General features: G+C 37.1%; 2 protein-coding genes across 2 annotated transcripts; both read left to right on the forward strand.

Moving 5' to 3' along the window:
* Positions 1-2,876: 2,876 nt before the first annotated feature.
* Positions 2,877-12,879, forward strand: LOC111196958 (trichohyalin-like). The gene is given in 4 exon segments (XM_049473466.1): positions 2,877-3,041; positions 5,476-5,521; positions 8,368-10,065; positions 12,713-12,879. Coding segments are annotated over 3 exon segments (1,764 nt in total). The 5' UTR covers positions 2,877-3,041; positions 5,476-5,502; the 3' UTR covers positions 12,760-12,879.
* Positions 12,880-14,698: 1,819 nt separating this feature from the next.
* LOC107197320 (interferon-induced very large GTPase 1-like) lies at positions 14,699-18,235 on the forward strand. The gene has a single exon (XM_049473488.1). The coding sequence runs from the start codon at positions 14,858-14,860 to the stop codon at positions 15,566-15,568; it is 711 nt and encodes a 236-aa protein (XP_049329445.1). The 5' UTR covers positions 14,699-14,857; the 3' UTR covers positions 15,569-18,235.
* The last annotated feature ends 471 nt before the right edge of the window (positions 18,236-18,706 follow it).

Here is an 18,706-nt window from a genome sequence, read left to right on the forward strand (position 1 = left end):
TTTTTGTAATTGTGTTTATTAATGCTTGTTTGTACTGCAGTACAGAATTATGCAGGGGTCTTAATTACCATGTGTTTCACGCTATATAACGCTGTTATAACCAGTATCATAAATACAATCAGTATTATCTCTTAGTGAAGCACACAGTAGAACACTATTAATTAACACTCCTTCTCTTCAGTCCATGCACTCAAAGACCTTGGCAGAACTGTTTTACACAAAACACTAAAATAAGAATAACTCTGGATACTGGATACTGTTAGATTAAGCTAATTAATTTAATCTGGTTAGTAATATGTTGAGAGCAAGGCTGGTTACACAGCAGTGATTTTATAAACCAAGACCAGATTAAATAATTTGAAATTCAAGTGTAAATATTTTCTCAAGTTTAGTTTAGTCTATAAACAAGAATTGCAGAAAACTAAATAACATCTCTACAGAAATGTGTGTAAAATCTCACCCCCTGCTGGTCAAAACAGGCAATTCCTTATCATGGTTCATTTTAAAGACTTTAAATATCTGAACAGAGTAAAGTGTGTAAATAATGTGAAGTGTATTAAAGTGTATAACTGTTTATGACTGTTAAATTTACAGTTAGAAATGTCTGAATGGTTATTAGTGCTGATGCTGTTAAGGACATAATAGACAAGTATAAATTATATATAATTACAATTCAGCTTAATTCACTTAACTTATTTATATTACAATTCAGTAATATTAATAATCTATTTATATGTACATAATCATTCCTGGACTGTCTATATAAGATATATTTGTTGTTGAAGTTGTAGTGAGGTTGGTTTGTAAGACCAAAATAATAATACAGTTTCTATATTTCATATTGCATTACAAAACACTAGCTAAACTCTTCACTGCTCTGTGATTGGCTACAACACCTTTAGCTGAACCCACCACTGCTCTGTGATTGGCTAGAACACATTAGCTCAGACTATTACTTCTCTGTGGTTGGTTACAACACCTTTAGTTCAACTCATCACTGCTCTGTGATTGGCTAGAACACATGTAGCCGATTCTGACTTTCACTTTCACATCTTGAATCCTGATTTTCAGCTCACGAAATGGAGTCGACAGCAGGTAAGAAACAAACACATAATCTTTCTTTAAAATCAGCTAAACATGATTTACATCGAGCAGCACTTCTAATAATATCAAGTTAAATTGTGAAATTGAATTTAATCAAACTCTGAACTGTAGTTTGATCTACAGTTGTTGGAGCTGCAGATCTTGTTTACAATCCAGCGCTCCTCAGATCTGCTGCAGCACTTTCATAATTACACCCATGACTCTATAAAATAGAAATTAAATCTCCAAATAACTCTACCATTCTCCTGAAACTCAGATCAACACAGCATTTGTCAGTATATTTAATAAACCTTTTAGCTCCAATATTTTCTGTATTTAAAACGATACAAATGAAACTTATAAGAAACTTAAAATACTAACTACAACATTTCAACCTATAACTAATGTATATAATAAACCTATAACTTAACAATATGTAAACAGAGTTGATCTAAACAAACATAAAACATATTACCTGCATATATCACCTATATTTCCTGTATGAACATTACAACTGCTTCAGAGAAAGAGACAGCAGTGTGTATATGTACATGTAGAGAACTGGATAATAACTGAGATCATTTTTATGGTTGTGTTTTATGGTTGCAATTAGAGTATCAAAGTCTAAGATGGACTGAAAACTACTGAAAAGTGGCAAAGATCGATTTACACCCACAAAACTGATCAATTAATATGCGATAAGTAGCTGCGTTTTATTGATAAGTGACAAATCAAACTGAGAATTTCTTAACTTTATGCAACTGAATTATGATCACAAGTGGTGGATATAAATTAAAAGGAGCTCATGAAGACCCCCACATTTCTGTCTTGTGTTCAAAACCCTGCTGTTCAAACACGTGTTCCTCTTCTTTTAATTAATGTGACACCCTGTAACTACCTGAGCATATTATTTTATACTTATTCTGTACTTTATTTATTATCACTGTGGGTGTTTCCTATATCAATATTTCGCTGCTGCACCAGACATTCTAACACAAAGTAAACAAACAATTACAATTTGTGTGCGTTAGACACGGGGTCTCACCCGTGTACACGCAGTGCAGGGGTGTGTGCTTTTCTAAACTCCTCACCTACGACTCATACGGTTGGTATGTCCCTGTGGTGTGCATTCTTGAAAATTAGAAATCCTTTCAACTAAGCAAAATAAAAAAGTAAAATAAAGTTTCCTCTATCCAATTTATTATCCATCCTTTATTCCAGCATCCCACGTTGGCTTTATCTCCCCTCAAATTTACAAGCATATACTAGTATTTATATTGCCACCACTAATATAAATATAATTGCATTGTACATTTCTTACATTTGTTCTTTTATTAACATTTAAATATCCACTATTAAAGTGTAAGCTGAATGATTTGTTTTGTAGGTATTTCTTTTTTAAATTTTTTTTTCAGTTTGTTTCATATAATCTAAATAAAAATGTACACATATGGGTTATTTCTGTAAGCTTGTGTGTTTTTTGTATATATAAGATTAATATATATATATATATATATATATATATATATATATATATATATATATATATATATATATATATATATATATATATAAGATTTGGGAACTTCTGTTTTTGTTTGGAATTATTTAAATGGTAATGATTACTTTATTAAATTGTTAGAATTTAATTGAAACTATTGAATTATTGCACTGAATTTAATTTAACTTTCAATAATGATTTTGAATATTTCTTGAATGTTTAATAAACGAACAGCACAGCTTTGCACCAGTTAACAACTTGTCTGTTTCTCTTCCTGCTGGTTTGAAGTTTGTTCTGCGTCCAGGATGTCCTAGACTGGTAAAAATTGGGGGCTTTGTCCGAGAAACTGCTGTCCTTGCGGTTAGTGTGTCTGCACAAAAGTGACCACAGCCTGAGGATGATCTACAGAGCAGAAGACAGGCTTTAAGAGAAGATGGCATCATCAGAACCATGGCAGGTACTCTTATGAAAGATCCACAAGACGTTTCCACTTCATCCACTGGCATCATCTTTTGACAGTAATGATAATTTAAAACAGGCTTTCTGAACCTTAGCTGTACTTTATTTATTTATTTCTTGGATTACATTAGAGTGACATTAAAGGTATTGAGCCTAAAAGATACATGTAAGGCCAGTCTACTTACTTCTCAGGCTACAAAGAGTGAACTGTTGGCCACAAAAACAACTACCTTAATCTAACTTAATCAGATCAACCCAGTCTTTACAAATTTGCCTTTGAACACAAGATTTAACCCCCTCTACTGAAACAACTAATGCAGTTACTGAAGACTGTTAATGTAAACAGTTAAAAGAGATTTATGGGGAAAAAAGGAGATCAAATACTTAGTTGAATGTGATACTAAAACATTTAAAGACTCTGTTACAGACCTACTGCGAGAGTGAGTTACTAAGTTAAAAGAGTGTGGAATCAAATTGAGGCCTAAGAAGTGAAACTTGAAGTGACTTTCAGGAGTTTTATCGTTATTTTGTAAGATTTCCTTTGTTTGTTTGTCTTGTGCAAAATCTCAGTAAAATTTAACGTAATCATCCACGTCTAAGCCAACTAAAGGCCACACTTCTGAACAGCTGCCCTCTATAAGTGAAGTAGTATCATAAGCACAGTGCTGTTGTGAAAGGTTTGTTAAAGGTCACCTTCTGTCGTTTTTTCTTTCATTTTAAAATGTCTAGTTGTGGTCTCTAGTATGAATGAATGACATGTGAGCAGTTTTTGTAAAAAAAAAGTGCTCAGGTGTCTCTGTATAGCTCTTTTTTAATGGACTGTTTTAGGGGTGTGTCCAAAATGACCGGATTCCAGCTTTGCTCATGAATATTCATACATGCAAACAGCATGCAAATATCTCTCCTCTGATTGGCTAGGAGCACTGCGACGCCCCTGCACCGCTCTGCCGCTCACTGCCTCCCACCTCCTAACTAATGAGCGGTGATGTTGCGTCGCTTCAGCTCCGCCTCTGGGAGTTTCTCGAGCCAAGGTGGGCTGGTCTGTGAGTTTCTGCCTACGTAGGCAGAAAGATCATTCAAAATTCACCCGTTTTTCGGAGGGGGGGAGGGGGGATTTCTTTGCTTAGCTCCTGCAGACAATGGGGGCTGCAAAACAGTTTAATGTGCAGGTGTACACATTCAACTCGGAGAGACCTACTGTATTCCACAAAAAACAAGAAAAATCGGATTTTCGCGGAAGGTGACCTTTAATAAGTTAACAAATTCACCAATTTTTGCTTAAGCAGATTTTAACCTTCCATTTGTCTTTCATACTGATGGTTATGGATCTAAGACTAAAATAAAAAAAATACCATCTGCATTCTGGTGAGCAGGTGTGTTCAGCTCTGCAGTGGACAATCTGTGACAAATTCTGGGATAATTTTTACTAACTGCACGCAGTTTAATGTGTATACAGTCACTTAAGTCCGTTTTATGGCCAATCTCAATGTACTAGATAGAGGATTTGGCTGATTTTCATTTTGACATTGAATATTGTCCTTATTCGCATACATTCTTTCTCGATTTTTTTACCCATTTAATAATAAAATTGATTAATATACAGAAACATTCCCTCCAGAAGTCCTCGCTACAATATGGAAAGGAAATAAAGCACTTAAAGTGGAAGAGGTGCCATGAGTGGCTGCTTTGAAACTGGCCTCTTCAAAATCCCATGACCTGAGGGAGGCACAGCAGAAGGATTTGGCAATTGATGTATAATGTATGAGTACTGACAGCTTTGCTGCAAATGTTAAAGGGGACATGGGTCAGCTTGTCAATGCTCAGACCGTGAGACCAGTTCCGCTCACTGTATAAAACTGTTCTGCATGGCTGCTATCCCAGAAGAAAGCTTCTTCTAAAGCTGACGCACAAGAAAGACCAAGAGTTCAAAAGCGTGAGTTACTGGAAGCATGTCCTGTGGTCTGATGAGACCGAGATTAACTTGTGTGTAAACTTGAGTGGTGTATTCACTCTTGTGACATACTGTATGTTCGTGTTCACAGCAGTTCAGTGTACAAGATAAAATGGATACTGGGCTTGAGTGAATAATACTGAAGGAAATGCTGAGTTGTGCGTCCTACAGTGCAGTGTATTTTTCTACTGTATGATTTATCTCAGATGGAAAATGTGTTCTAAGTTTCTATTTTTTTAAATAGACCGCCACTGAAGAAATTGTATGATGTTCTCCTGATAGAAAAGATCTTTATTATAATTAAGATAAAAACTTTTTTTAATTTTTAATTATGACAAATCTTTTATCTAATCTTTTTTATTTGGGTTCTCTAAACATTTTCTGCACAGTTTTTATGTTTTGTTCTCTATTAATTGTGTTGAGAAGATAATGGATTGAATGTGATGTAGTCTAATAGACCATTGTTCTGTTTCTGTTCCAGAGGGAAACGAGACGACTGTAGGACAGGATGGCTGATCTGAGCTTCAGTAAGTTCTGTTAAATTCTTTTCTTGTATGCTGATTAGTTTAGAGGACCAAACACCACTTACTGTACACCTGGACATACAGGTTAAAACAGAACAAAAACCAAATAACAGGGATGAAGACCAATATCTATACTCTAACAATAAACATCATTTTAAATATTTTAGACTGCAGTGATTCCAGACTTAATTTGAATAAGCTCTGAGCCTGACCCAACCCGTTCCATAAACTGTCATTATGAGCCTGAGTAAGTAGAGTTAAAACTGACTGTTAAAACTGACCTTTTTAACTACAATTTTGGTACAAGGCACAGCTGCTGTTTATCCTTTACTTACTTTTTCATTAGGAATAAAGACTTTATCTCAGTCTATCCAGGCTGATCCAGGTATATCCCCTTTGTGTAATAAATAAATAATAAAGTCAGTGGAGGCCATCCTCTCTCAGTTATGTACTCTGTCTTAAGATTTGTACGTTTTGGGTTTCTGAAATCTTAAAGGTTTACTAGTAGCCAGACCCAGTTCTTATCATATAATCATTAGGGGTGTCAAGATTCTCTAAATCCTTGATTTTTATTTCCGATTTTAGGGTTACGATTCGATTCGATTTTCAATTTTCTTTTTTTTTTACAGCAGAGAGGATTTAGATTAGTAGATTAGAATTTCTGTAAACATGCAGAAGTACCTTTGATTAAGCCGTGGATTACACAAATGACAAAAACAGTACATTTTACTGTACTTTACTGTACTGAAATTTAGATTTGTACTGAAGAATTTACTTAAATGATATATAAGGATCTGAAACCTCTTATGATTATTCCTCAAAGGAGACCCAGGTTAAGCCAGGTTGAGCGTTTATGGGAAGGTTGTGGGTTGGGTATGTTTATTTTTTCTGTGTTTTACTTGGGGTATTATTACTATTTGCTACTACTGCACTCTTACATGTGCTAATATCTGCTTCAACATTCAACATTAATAATCTAAATAGCAACAATTAATTTAGTTCACAAGTTTATCAATGAATCTTCTCCACCTTTCACCAGCCACCACTGGGTCACATTGCTCATAAGAGGCATTCAGTAAAATCAACCATTACCACAGACCCAACATTTACATCTCTTACAACATTCACAAATTCTCATGCTGCTTTATAGCCTTACGCTCTGGATTCTACAAACCTGCCAAATCTGCTGTACTCACAGCCATGTTCCATCTGCCTTTTTCACACCTTCCACTGACATCCACATTCTGAATGCTGGCACCTTAAACTGTCATTAAATTACGGAAAATAGACCTGCTCAACAAAACCACACCCACAAATCACATCCCCTCATGACCCTCTTGCTATCTCTGAAACAGTATCAAGCATCACGAGCCACTGGTTCCATTTTCACATTTGCCACGTCCTCTTACTTAGTGTTTTTCATCCAACCTCTGAGGCCTCTTATTATAGTCTATGGGCCCTATTGTACACCCTGCGAAAGGCGTGTTGTGGAGTTTTAGGAATATATTAATGCTGATAGGCGTGGTGGTCTGGAAGTAAGGTGTGTTCAGGTAAATATCTGGCGTGTTTCTATCTTGGCTGTGGGAAACACTGGTGCGCTACTGACTGATTAAAACCCTGACAACAGTCAACAGTCAGCCGCGCAATTACCCAAGCAGGATCACAATGAGCACTGCGTACCCTAAGCAAAATATCACATACTTCTTTACCACAGCACAAAACACCTCACCCAGAGCCTTCAGGTATCAGCTATAAAATAAAATATACTTAAAAATATTTCACAGTAACTATAAGTTATTATTAGTTATGTTTTTCTGACATTTATAAGGATTCATATTTATATTCAGTACATGGAATTAATAATCGTAGCTTAATATAGTAGATATAGGCATTCTGCTGTTGTGAAATATACAGCTCTATAAAGCTATGTGTTAGCGTTCGTTTCTTATCAGCAGGTCACATTTATTAAAATATAAACTATAATAATTCATTAATTAAAGTCTCGTCCAGCACACTAAAATGCCGCTGGCTGCTGAAAATGGTCGAGTGCACAGTGGAGAGCACGGCAGAGCTCGCGCATTGCCTCTGTCGAAAAAAAAAAAAAATAGGCTACAGATATAAAACTCAGTTTAGTTAAATCAACTTAAGATGAGTAAGAACCTGCAAAGTTAATCAAATATAAAGGGTAGGTTGAGGTTTTGAATGTGAAACTAATATCAGTTAGTCAGTGTTGCAATCCCAACTTTTACATAAACAATAAACAGAATAAAGAATAAAGTAACATTGCTGTTCCCTTAAATGTGCTGCTGATGTGCAGGTCAGTTTCCTCTGCTGAGACACGTAAAAGCACCACACTGTTAAGATACAAATGCGCCAAAGTCACAGCGCATCTGGCTCTTAAAGGGAATGATTACTGGCACACCCATAATTAATTGAGAGAATTAGTACATGCCTTTTGCACGCTTCGAGCTGCACAAGGCGTATGTTTTTCACGCCTATATGATACCAAGGACACAGGACACGCCCCTAAATCAAGCTGTGCAAAGCGCAAATGACCAGTGCACAATATATCACTTAAATAGGGCCCTATGTCTTATATCTTTAACTTAATCTTGTATTAATACACTCCAAGTCATATTAAAAGTGTTATGACCTATGCTATCTGATACTTTGTAATTCATGTTTATGTATATTTTGATCACTTTGTGGAGATCAGATTTTATATGATCTGTGTAAAAAAGCTAATTATTTTTAATCTTCTGGGAAAATCAAGTATTACAAATTCACAGGCAATTAATTGTCACTGTGTGCTTTTATAATATTGTTAAAGAAATATTTTCTGCATTCAGGGAGAAGACGAGATGCTCTCAGGATTGTACTCCTGGGGAAGACTGGAGCTGGGAAGAGTTCTACAGGAAACACCATCCTAGATAAAGATGCATTTAGAGATGATGCATCAGTGACCACTGAGTGTCAGTAAGAAACAGCTGAGGTCAATGGAAGACAGATTACTGTGATCGACACTCCAGGACTGTTTGATACTGGAGTTGGAAATGTGGAGATCCAGAAGGAAATCACTAAATGCATCTTCATGGCAGCTCCAGGTCCACATGTGTTTCTGCTGGTACTGAAAGTCGGACAGAGATTCTCAGAGGAGGAAAAAAAATCTGTAGAGATAATCCAGAACATGTTTGGAGAAGAGTCAGTGACCTACACCATGCTGCTGTTCACTGGAGGAGATCTTCCTAACGACACAATCTTTCAGTACTTTGGAGATCCTGGATCTGATATTAGAAATCTGATTGAACAGTGTGGGAACAGATTCCACATCTTCAACAACAAGCAGATCAGAAACCGAATGCAGGTCGCTGCTCTGCTGGAGAAGATCGACTCCATGCTGGCAGTGAATGGAGGGAGCTGCTACACTAATGAGATGTTCCAGCAGGTGGAGAAAGAAAAGCAGGAGCGAGAGAAAGAAGAACTGAGAGTCAGATATGAAGCAGAGATACAAAACAGAAAAAATGATGAAAAAAAATTTGCAGAGCAAGAGAAATTAATATTCTCCCAGCTGGAGAGACAGAGAGCAGAGTTTGAGAAACAGATGAAGGAACATGAAGAACTGAAACATCTACAAAAGGAGCTGAAGATCCAAATCCAAGAGGAAGTTAAAACTAAAGAAAAGCTGGTGGAGGAACTGGAGAGTGTGAGGAAGAGCTCTGAGGAGAAATCTAAAGAGAAGGGTCTTCAGCTGATGAAGACGATGGAGGAACTGGAGAAAGTGAGGAAGAGTGCTGAGGAGAAATCTAAAGAGAAGGAGCTTCAGCTGATAAAGATGACGGAGGAAATGGAGAGAATAAGAAGCGCTAAGGATAAATCTAAAGAGAAGGAGCTTCAGCTGATGGAGAAGATGAAGGAGTTGGAGAGTATGAGGAAGAGCGCTGAGGATAACTATAAAGAAAATGAGCTTCAGTTGATGAAGACGATGGAGGAACTGGAGAGAATGAGGAAGAGTGCCGAAGAGAAATCTAAGGAGAAGGATCTTGAGCTGATGAAGATGATGGAGGAACTAGAGAGAGTGAGGAAGAGTGCTGAGGAGAAATCTAAAGAAAATGAGCTTCAGTTGATGGAGAAAATGAAGGAGTTGGAGAGAATGAGGAAGAGCTCTGAGGAGAAATCTAAAGAGAATGATCTTCAATTGATGAAGACGATGGAGGAACTGAAGAGTGTGAGGAAGAGCGCTGAGGAGAAATCTAAGGAGAAAGAGCTTCAGATCACGGAGAAAATGAAGGAGTTGGAGAGTATGAGAAAGATTGCTGAGGAGAAATCTAAAGAGAAAGATCTTCAGCTGATGAAGATGATGGAGGAACTGGAGAGTGTGAGGAAAAACGCTGAGGAAAAATCTAAAGTAAAGGAGCTTCAGATGATGAAGATGACAGAGGAACAAGAGAGAATGAGGAAGGGTGCTGAGGATAAATCTAAAGAGATGGAGCTTCAGCTGAGGATGGAGGTGAAGGAGATGGAGAAAAAAATAGAAGAGTTGAGAGCAGGTAATAATGACTTTTATTTTCCAATTTTATGCCAGTAATATATCCCAGATCCAGGACTCTTTTCAGCTGCAGATGTATGTATTAGCATAGTACTGAATGTTCTCGTGTTCCAACCCATACATTCCCCGCCTTTACAACTGCAGATATATAAACAACAGAGATTCAGACACATTGGCAGGTCTGTATAGAACCTTCAAGAGGGGTTGCCAGTTGAATACAGAACCCTCACTGGGGGGTTCTGACAATAGTTCTGACAATAGTCTGAAGATACTCATGTGAGAGAAAATATTTTATTTAATACTTAAAACATATATATATATATATATATAGTTATATATAGTTAAAATTGTTCTCGTGATCCCAATATCATGTCTCTTCTCATCTCATGACCTGTGTTTTGTCACACCCTAACAGTCAGATATGCTATGTTAATATTTTTCGGCTGTTGGCTAGATATCTTTATCAGGCTTGGTAACAACACTTCCTGAAGTTAGAAGTCTGAGAGTAGATAGATTTGTAAAAAAGAAAAAAATGTAGCCAGAAAAAAAGATAAATACTGTTTTAGGAAACAATCACAAAGAGAGCAGCAGTACAGCCATGTTTTTATATGTATTACTGAATTCTGTTTTTGGTAATATTATGTGATCTATAAGTGAGTTTTTCCATTGAATGATGGTGATATTTTCCCTTGATTTTCAATGTGTGAGGATGTTTTGTTTTGGTGATGATTAGCGCCCTGTTTTTCTCAAGTTTGAATTTGAAGTGTTTCCAAGTAGACAGAGCAGAGTTAGGTGGAACCGCTATAATAAACTGGTATAGAGTTGTAAGAGATATATAGTATTATAATAGTTTATAATGTTTAGATTGAATAAAGGAGCAGCTATAATAAACTGGTGTAGTGTTGTAAGAGTTATACAGTATTATAATAGTTTATAATGTTTAGATGAATAAAGGAGCAGTTATAATAAACTGGTGTAGTGTTGTAAGAGATATACAGTATTATAATAGTTTATAATGTTTAGAGTTAATAAAGGAGCAGTTATAATAAACTGGTCTAGTGTTGTAAGATATATACAGTATTATAATAGTTTATAATGTTTAGATGAATAAAGAAGCAGCTATAATAAACTGGTGTAGAGTTGTAAGATATATACAGTATTATAATAGTTTATAATGTTTAGATGAATAAAGAAGCAGCTATAATAAACTGGTCTAGTGTTGTAAGAGATATACAGTATTATAATAGTTTATAATGTTTAAAGTAGTGCTGGCAACATTAACAAGTTTATTTTTAGTTTATTTTTTTGTTACGCATTATGTCAGTTTGTGTGTGGGTTTGCCTGTGTCTTAAAGAGCCAATCCTTGATACTCTTTGACAATCGTAGCTTCCTCTCAGTTTGGGGTACTTCCGTCATTTCTGCCACTTTGCTGAGTAGTTGTATGTCAGCCTTCATTACCTGATTCGTCATCCACTACCTAATCACTCTTGCCGTCAGGTGGAATGAAAGATAATGGCATTTACGCATGCAACTGTGGATCTATGATGCTGGGTGGTTGCTCCTCACTCTGGCAGACTTCCTCTAAAAGATAGTCTCAAGAGGTCGGGTGACATGTGCACCCTCCATTTTTAGAAAGGGGCGTTGATATTCAAAGTCTCTTGATACATGCTACTACAGGTGTAACTTATTATGGTGACATGATACATCGCAAGTAAAAAAAAATTAACACCAGAGGTCAGAATTACGCTAGTGCTTGGCAGATAAAAACAGTGGAAGATATGAGCAGAAGATATGTCTATAATTTCTGACTGATGCCAATCAGACAACCGCTTCTGATGTCCGTCCCTTTTTATTAAGCCTGTCAAAAGCCAGAGATAGCTTTCCAGCTTCCTGAAGGGGTTTGATATGGATCTGTTCTTTCTCTTGGCTCGTGGGAGCTGAGGGCAAGCCTATAGAGCTGGGTTGTGCGCTACAGTTGTGGCCACTTGCTATGCTCCCCTTCCCTGGTGTTTGTTGCCTCTCCATGGCATTTAGTGGATTGATGCACTTGCCATGACAAAACTCTGGCTTATGCATGGGCAGCTGATCCTCCAGGCTGTGATGCCTCTGTTAGGGTTGCCACTCGTCAACCCCCCAGCCAACTCCTGGATCTGGATGTGATTTTGGCAGAAGATGTCAGTGAATGGGACAGACTGTTGACTGTTGTGGTCTGAGGAATTGTTTGGAATGTTGAGTTTTGTGTTAAATGATTGATCATTTATTTAATATACAGTAGTATAAGCCAATACAAATATTATATATTTCTCATATATCTCATAAATCTCATAAATGTATTTCTCTAACTTAACCCATAAGAGCCCAGACCCATTTCTGAATATTAATACCAAGTTCAAAATAAATTCAGATGGTGTATTGAGTTAGTTTTATCTCCAGCACTAAACCAGCACTCCTACATTCTATAAATAAGGTGAGATGAGCAAACACACATTCATGTCTTGTGATGCTCTTAGGATGTTCAGTATATGTCACTATAGGGACTTCATGATTGAAAAAGCGCTGTAAAGATCACACATCTTTTAAAGGGTCTGTGACAAATACATCACCATGGGCTCTTTTTGGTTAAAACTTTCTTTTACTTTATTTTTCAGGAAGAAAACTCAGTGGTTGGAGCAGAAGCATATCCAGACAAATATGAAGCACAACAAAAAAAAGAACAATTATTAATTAAACTTAATCTTACAGAAAAGTTTAAACAAAAACTGAAAACTGCAGATGTTCTTACAATAAGTAAACCATGCACAGAGAATGATATGGTTCAAACTTTCCTACAAAGGCTGCTGCTGATGAACTACAGAGCAAGATGTGGAGAATCTGGTCAAATTAACAAAACTCAGATACCGTCAGTTACTGAGAATGATGATGAAGATGATTTTTATACTGAACTTTCCAAAAGCAATTCTGAAGAAGCAGTTCAGTCCAGTCTTGTTCACCCCATGGATGTTCAGATGGCCGTGTTCCACTGCTCAGATAATTTCCTAAAGCAGCTGATAGTGACTAAGCTTTCACAGTGTCAGTACGCTCTGCCTCTACTGGTGCCAGATCCCTTCACAGGAGAGATTGAGTTTCCACTGTGGACGTTCCGACAGATCAGGAAGAGCTGGAAAAGCACTGATATCTCAATGAGGACAATCAGCGAAGAAAAAAGTATTGCTACTCTAGAAACTCCAATGGTTTTGTTTTTCAGGATTGGTGCCACATCAACATCAAAGTCTCAGCTGATGAACAGACTGATCAATGAAAAACACGACACATTCTTCCACAGGGACTGTCCAGGAAGCAGCAGAAATCGTCTACTGATGGACGGAGTGGTGGAGATTGCCTGGTACTGCCCATCTGGGAAAAGTACTGATCATTTCACTGATTGTGTGGCATTCTGTAATCTACACGGTGATGCAGAAACTCATGAGAAACAGCTGGAGATTCTGACTGAAATGTCCTCAGTGAATGTGGTGGTTTTAGGTGATCAAGAAAAAATCAAAAGATCAACAAAGTTGCAGAATCTTTATAAACTGTCAAAACCTATGATTTGTCTTCTGTCTGAGGAATCTTCATCTGTCACTCAGTTGAAGTCTGGAAAATACAGAATTGGAATTAAACACAGAAATCAGTCTGATGTGTCTGCAGAACTAAGAAAAGCAATTGGAGAATTAATTTCTAAAACTTTCACACTTGAAAAGTTGGCAGAACTCTCAGATATCAAAGTTGATGAAGAAAATGGAGAATGCAAACAAGGCAAAATATCAGCCCAAAGAATGACAAACTTCCTAGATGAAAAAGGCATTTCCACAATAAAGGAAGCACATTTCCCCTGCCAAGGGAGACTGTGGAAATATTGGTGTCAGAAGAACAAGGAACTACATCGACCTCAAGGTTGCAACATAGAACTAACAAGAAGCAGAATACAAATGGAAATGGAGGAAATCCGTGAGCAGCAGAAAGCATGTGGCCTCACTGAATTCATGAAGTTATTTATAGAAAAACTGAATACACAAACTGCTGATGAGCAGTGCAGATGAGCAGATGATCAACATCTTTCTGGACAAGCACAACTCAGATCTGTCATCCCTCCAGAAGGACTATGATGACAAGTGGACGAAGATTTTGAATCTAAAGAAGAAGCATGATAAATCTGGGCAACTAGAGAAGGAACCAACAGAACTTGAAAAGATTTCAGAAAATCTTAATGCTGCAAAATTTGGCTTAGAGCACATCTTTAGGGAGATTGGTCAGATATATGAATCACACATGTCTGTGAAGAAGAATAAAAAACAAGCAGAAGAAAAACTGAATAGACTTTGTCTACCAGAACTTGCAGCAGATCTGATTATATCAGGATATCCACTGGAGCTGATGGACGGTGATGCTGCTCATGTTCCTCTGATCTGGGTTTCTGCAGTTCTGGATGAACTAATCAGAAAACTGGGAGACCAGAGAGTCTTTGTGTTGTCTGTTCTGGGAATTCAGAGCTCAGGGAAATCCACCATGCTCAACACCATGTTCGGACTCCAGTTTGCAGTCAGTGCTGGAAGATGCACCAGAGGAGCCTTCATGCAGCTGGTGAAAGTGTCTGAGGAGATGAAGGAGGAACTGAAGTTTAACTACATTCTGGTTGTTGATACTGAAGGTCTTCGTGCTCCTGAACTGGCTGGAATGTCAATAAGACATCATGATAATGAACTGGCAACATTTGTAGTGGGGCTTGGATCAACATTTTTGGAGAAAACCCATCAGAGATGCAGGACATCTTTCAGATTGTTGTTCAGGCCTTCATGAGGATGAAGAAGGTCAGACTGAACCCCAGCTGTGTGTTTGTTCATCAGAATGTTACTGATGTTGCAGCTGGAGATAAAAACATGGAAGGAAGAAGACGTCTGCAGGAGAAACTGGATGAAATGGCAAAGCTTGCAGCTAAAGAAGAAGTTTGTGAGGCAGAAAGTTTCAGTGATGTCATTGCATTTGATGTACAGGAAGATGTGAGATACTTTGCACAGCTCTGGGAGGGCAGCCCACCAATGGCTCCACCAAACCCATCCTACAGTGAGTGTGTTCAGGAACTGAAAAATACCATTCTCAAAAAAGCCCCTACATCTCACACACTGACACTGTCTGAATTCAGCACACGTTTAAAGGACTTGTGGAGTGCACTCCTTTATGAAAATTTTGTCTTTAGCTTCAGAAACACACTGGAGATCGCAACTTACAGAAAACTGGAAGCTGAATTTAGTAAATGGACCTGGACCCTGAGAAGTGTCATGTTGAGTATAGAAGATAAACTTCTGTATAGAATAGAAAATGGAGATCTTCATGTGGGTGAAAACGACCTTATAGAAAATATGAAGAAGACACGAGAGGAAGTGACAAAGTCAATGATCCAATTCTTTGAGGAGGACAGGGACAAAGACACTCTGATTCAGTGGAAAAGCAGATTCACTTCTAAAATTTAAGAACTTTATGATGAACTGGTCATAGAATCAAAAACAAAACTGATTGAAGTCATTGAGCAGAAGAAGACTAAAGAGACGCTGGAGAAAAGAAAGACAGATTATGAAAAGAAGCTCTTTAATCTGAGCAAGGAGCTGGCTCCGAGTCAAAACAAGGAAAAGACAGATGAAGACACACTCAAGAGAGAATTTGACAATGTATGGAGGAAATGGATCACTGACATCACAAAAGACACACCAAAAGTTAAGGACATAGATTTTTGGGAGGATGTTAGAAGAATCTTGTCTGAAAGCTTTGAAATGTCCCTTGTGCATGAACGTCTTTCACAGGAAGCCTATAAAACTATCAACAGTCTGGGACATTTCTGTGATTACATTGTTTTGAACAAGAATGACAATATTTCTAACAAGAGTGAACAACCTCAGACTCAGGCAAAGAGAGGATGGACTTCAAACCATGTGCAGATTGTGAGTAATATTTTTAGGAAGAAAAATTATGCTAATGCAGAGGAGCACATCTTAATAAGGGACCTAATCAGTGACATTGTTGAGAAAACATCACAGATAATTAAGGCAATATGGCGTGCACAGTCTGGCTACAACAGTGGTCAGGTTCAGCAAATAATAGATTTAGTCAAAAACACTGTAAAAGAATATCAAATAAAAAAGCAGAGCTATGTGTTTAGGAAAGAGTTCACCGTGGATCTGTGCCTGTTTGTATGTGACCTGACAAAACCCACATTTCTTGAACAATTCAAGAGAGCAAACAATCCAGAACATTACCTGGAGAGTCAGAAAGAGCAGTACTATAATGTCTACAAGAACTTCTGCCAAGGTGCCACAACAACAGCAATATTTGGAGAAGTTCTCTGCAGCAAACTTGAACCATCAATACTGCAAGCTGTTTACAATGAAACTGCTATCAATGTGGCAGCAGAAATGAGGGCTTCAATTCCTGCATTAAGGAGTAACAGATCAAACCTGGAGAAGCATATCCTGAGAACCCTTGCAGAGGAGGAGAACTTTGAGAACTACAGAGAATACATTCACAATCCCAAACAGTACTTCACAAGATTCATCTTGAATCAGGCTCTCAAGTACCTCAATAATGAGAAATACAAGATTCAGACCATTTTCAGAGGAAATTTGGAAAACAAAAAGCTGAAAATTAACAATGCAGTCTATGTTGCAACAGACGAGGTCAGAAAAAAACATGGTAATGCCAACATGTGGATGAAATGCTTTTCCAAAACTCTAATAGAAGATCTGAAATTCACTGAAATCTCAAATGTTGATTCTATGGAAATCACAGACTTTGATTTTCTTAGCAAAATTTTAACTGAAGGTCTTACAAAAATGGTGATAAATCTGCATGAAGCAGATATAAAACTGGAAATGCTCCAGAAGAGGTCAGAGGAGATTTTGATTGATCATTTCTGTCAGTGTTGCTGGGCCCAGTGTCCTTTCTGTAAAGCCATCTGCATCGGCACAATGAAAGACCATGATGGAGAACACAGTGTTCCTTTCCATCGGGCACATGGAATCAGTGGGATGTATTACAGAGGAACAGTGAATCTTCGTTCTGATTTCTGTACAACTGCGGTTCAGACTGATAAAAGATTTTTGCCCAGTGGAGAATCAAAGTCAGTTCCTTACAAACAGTACAGAACAGCAGGAGGAGAGTACGCTACCTGGAACATCACCACCGACTGCTCTGAGCTGCCGTACTGGAAATGGTTTGTGTGCAGATTCCAGGAGGACCTGGAAAACCTTTACAGTAAAAAATTCCAGGGGTCAGGAAAAATTCCTGATGAATGGAAGAAGTACACCAAGGAGGATGCTTTAGAGAGTTTGAACAATTACATATAAAGACAAAGAGAGGTTAAATGAAATCATTCTCATATATAATGGATTCTTGCACTTAACAAAACAACTTCTAAATGAATTCTCACGCAAATCATTAATTTTAGGACAAAATATTAAGTCTTATTTTAGTTTATATGTCTACACAATAAAATGGTCTAAAATAAGATTTTGGTACATTGCCTTACACTGAATGATTTGCTTCTTTTATATCAGTTTCTTTTTTGCATATAGAGTAAAATGTATGTGATGATTCTACTGCTAAAAATCCTATTTAGAATCAGTGTAACAAAAATGTATTTTTCTTTGCCTTTTTAATAACGCTATCCATGTAAACTGATGTGAGCTCAAGTGGAAATCAAGTGGTAACTTTTCAATTTCTAATAACAAAACTGCATTTTTATAGCATTACAGTTGATAAGGGATAAAGTAAACTGTTTACCCTTATATGATTCACTCTAATCTATATCACTCTTATATTGATCACCTTTTATATACCCACAACTGCATGTGTGTGTTTCTGTATCTTTCTCAACTGAAAATGTACTTCTTTATAACAATGCATCTATATTCAACTCATGCTGTGTAAATGTTGTTCAGTAGAAAAGTAGGTGAAGCAAACTGTCCATTGTAATAAGTAACAGACAGGAATATTCAGGGTTTTATTTTCACTCCAAAATGTGATTGTGCACAGCTGCACTTGTGCTGCACTGGTGTTCAAAGTTCACTCTCATCCCTTCACCTGCATCTCTGTGCTTCTTTCTGCTTGTATTTCTCTTTTCTTAATAAATATATTTCTCATTACAATGGTGGCTCTGCTTTTCTTTACTGGCAGTCACTAAACTGATGTTAGAAAAAAATAACATTAGACACACATACTGGTTGGATCCTGGTTGAATCAGTGAAATATTCTACATTAAAACAGTACACATACTGGATATATGGGTGTAATTAACCTGGCTAGATCATATTAGTTTCATAGTGTCCTGAAAGAAATTCTTACTGACTTACTGACAGAAGGTACAACAGTGTCACACTTTTCTCACCTGATTAGGATTTCCACCCCGTCTCGTAAAATACAGAAACGTGCTTTCAGGTAATTAAATGTTACGTCCGGTATTGAACCAACACAATTTGTTTCCATATTTCAATAAATGTCCAAAACACACGTCTGTCACACACACTGTTTTTTAAAGACTAATGAGTGATAATTTAATTAATATACAGCAGTATTAGACATTATCCATTCCCATTTAAAAAACAAATAACATATATAAA

This window comes from Astyanax mexicanus, unplaced genomic scaffold (genome assembly GCF_023375975.1).
Source record: "Astyanax mexicanus isolate ESR-SI-001 unplaced genomic scaffold, AstMex3_surface scaffold_38, whole genome shotgun sequence".
Lineage (NCBI taxonomy): Eukaryota > Metazoa > Chordata > Actinopteri > Characiformes > Acestrorhamphidae > Astyanax > Astyanax mexicanus.

Coding starts and splice junctions, on each gene's coding strand:
- LOC107197320 (XM_049473488.1), top strand. CDS start 14,858: ATGCAGGACATCTTTCAGATTGTTGTTCAGGCCTTCATGAGGATGAAG.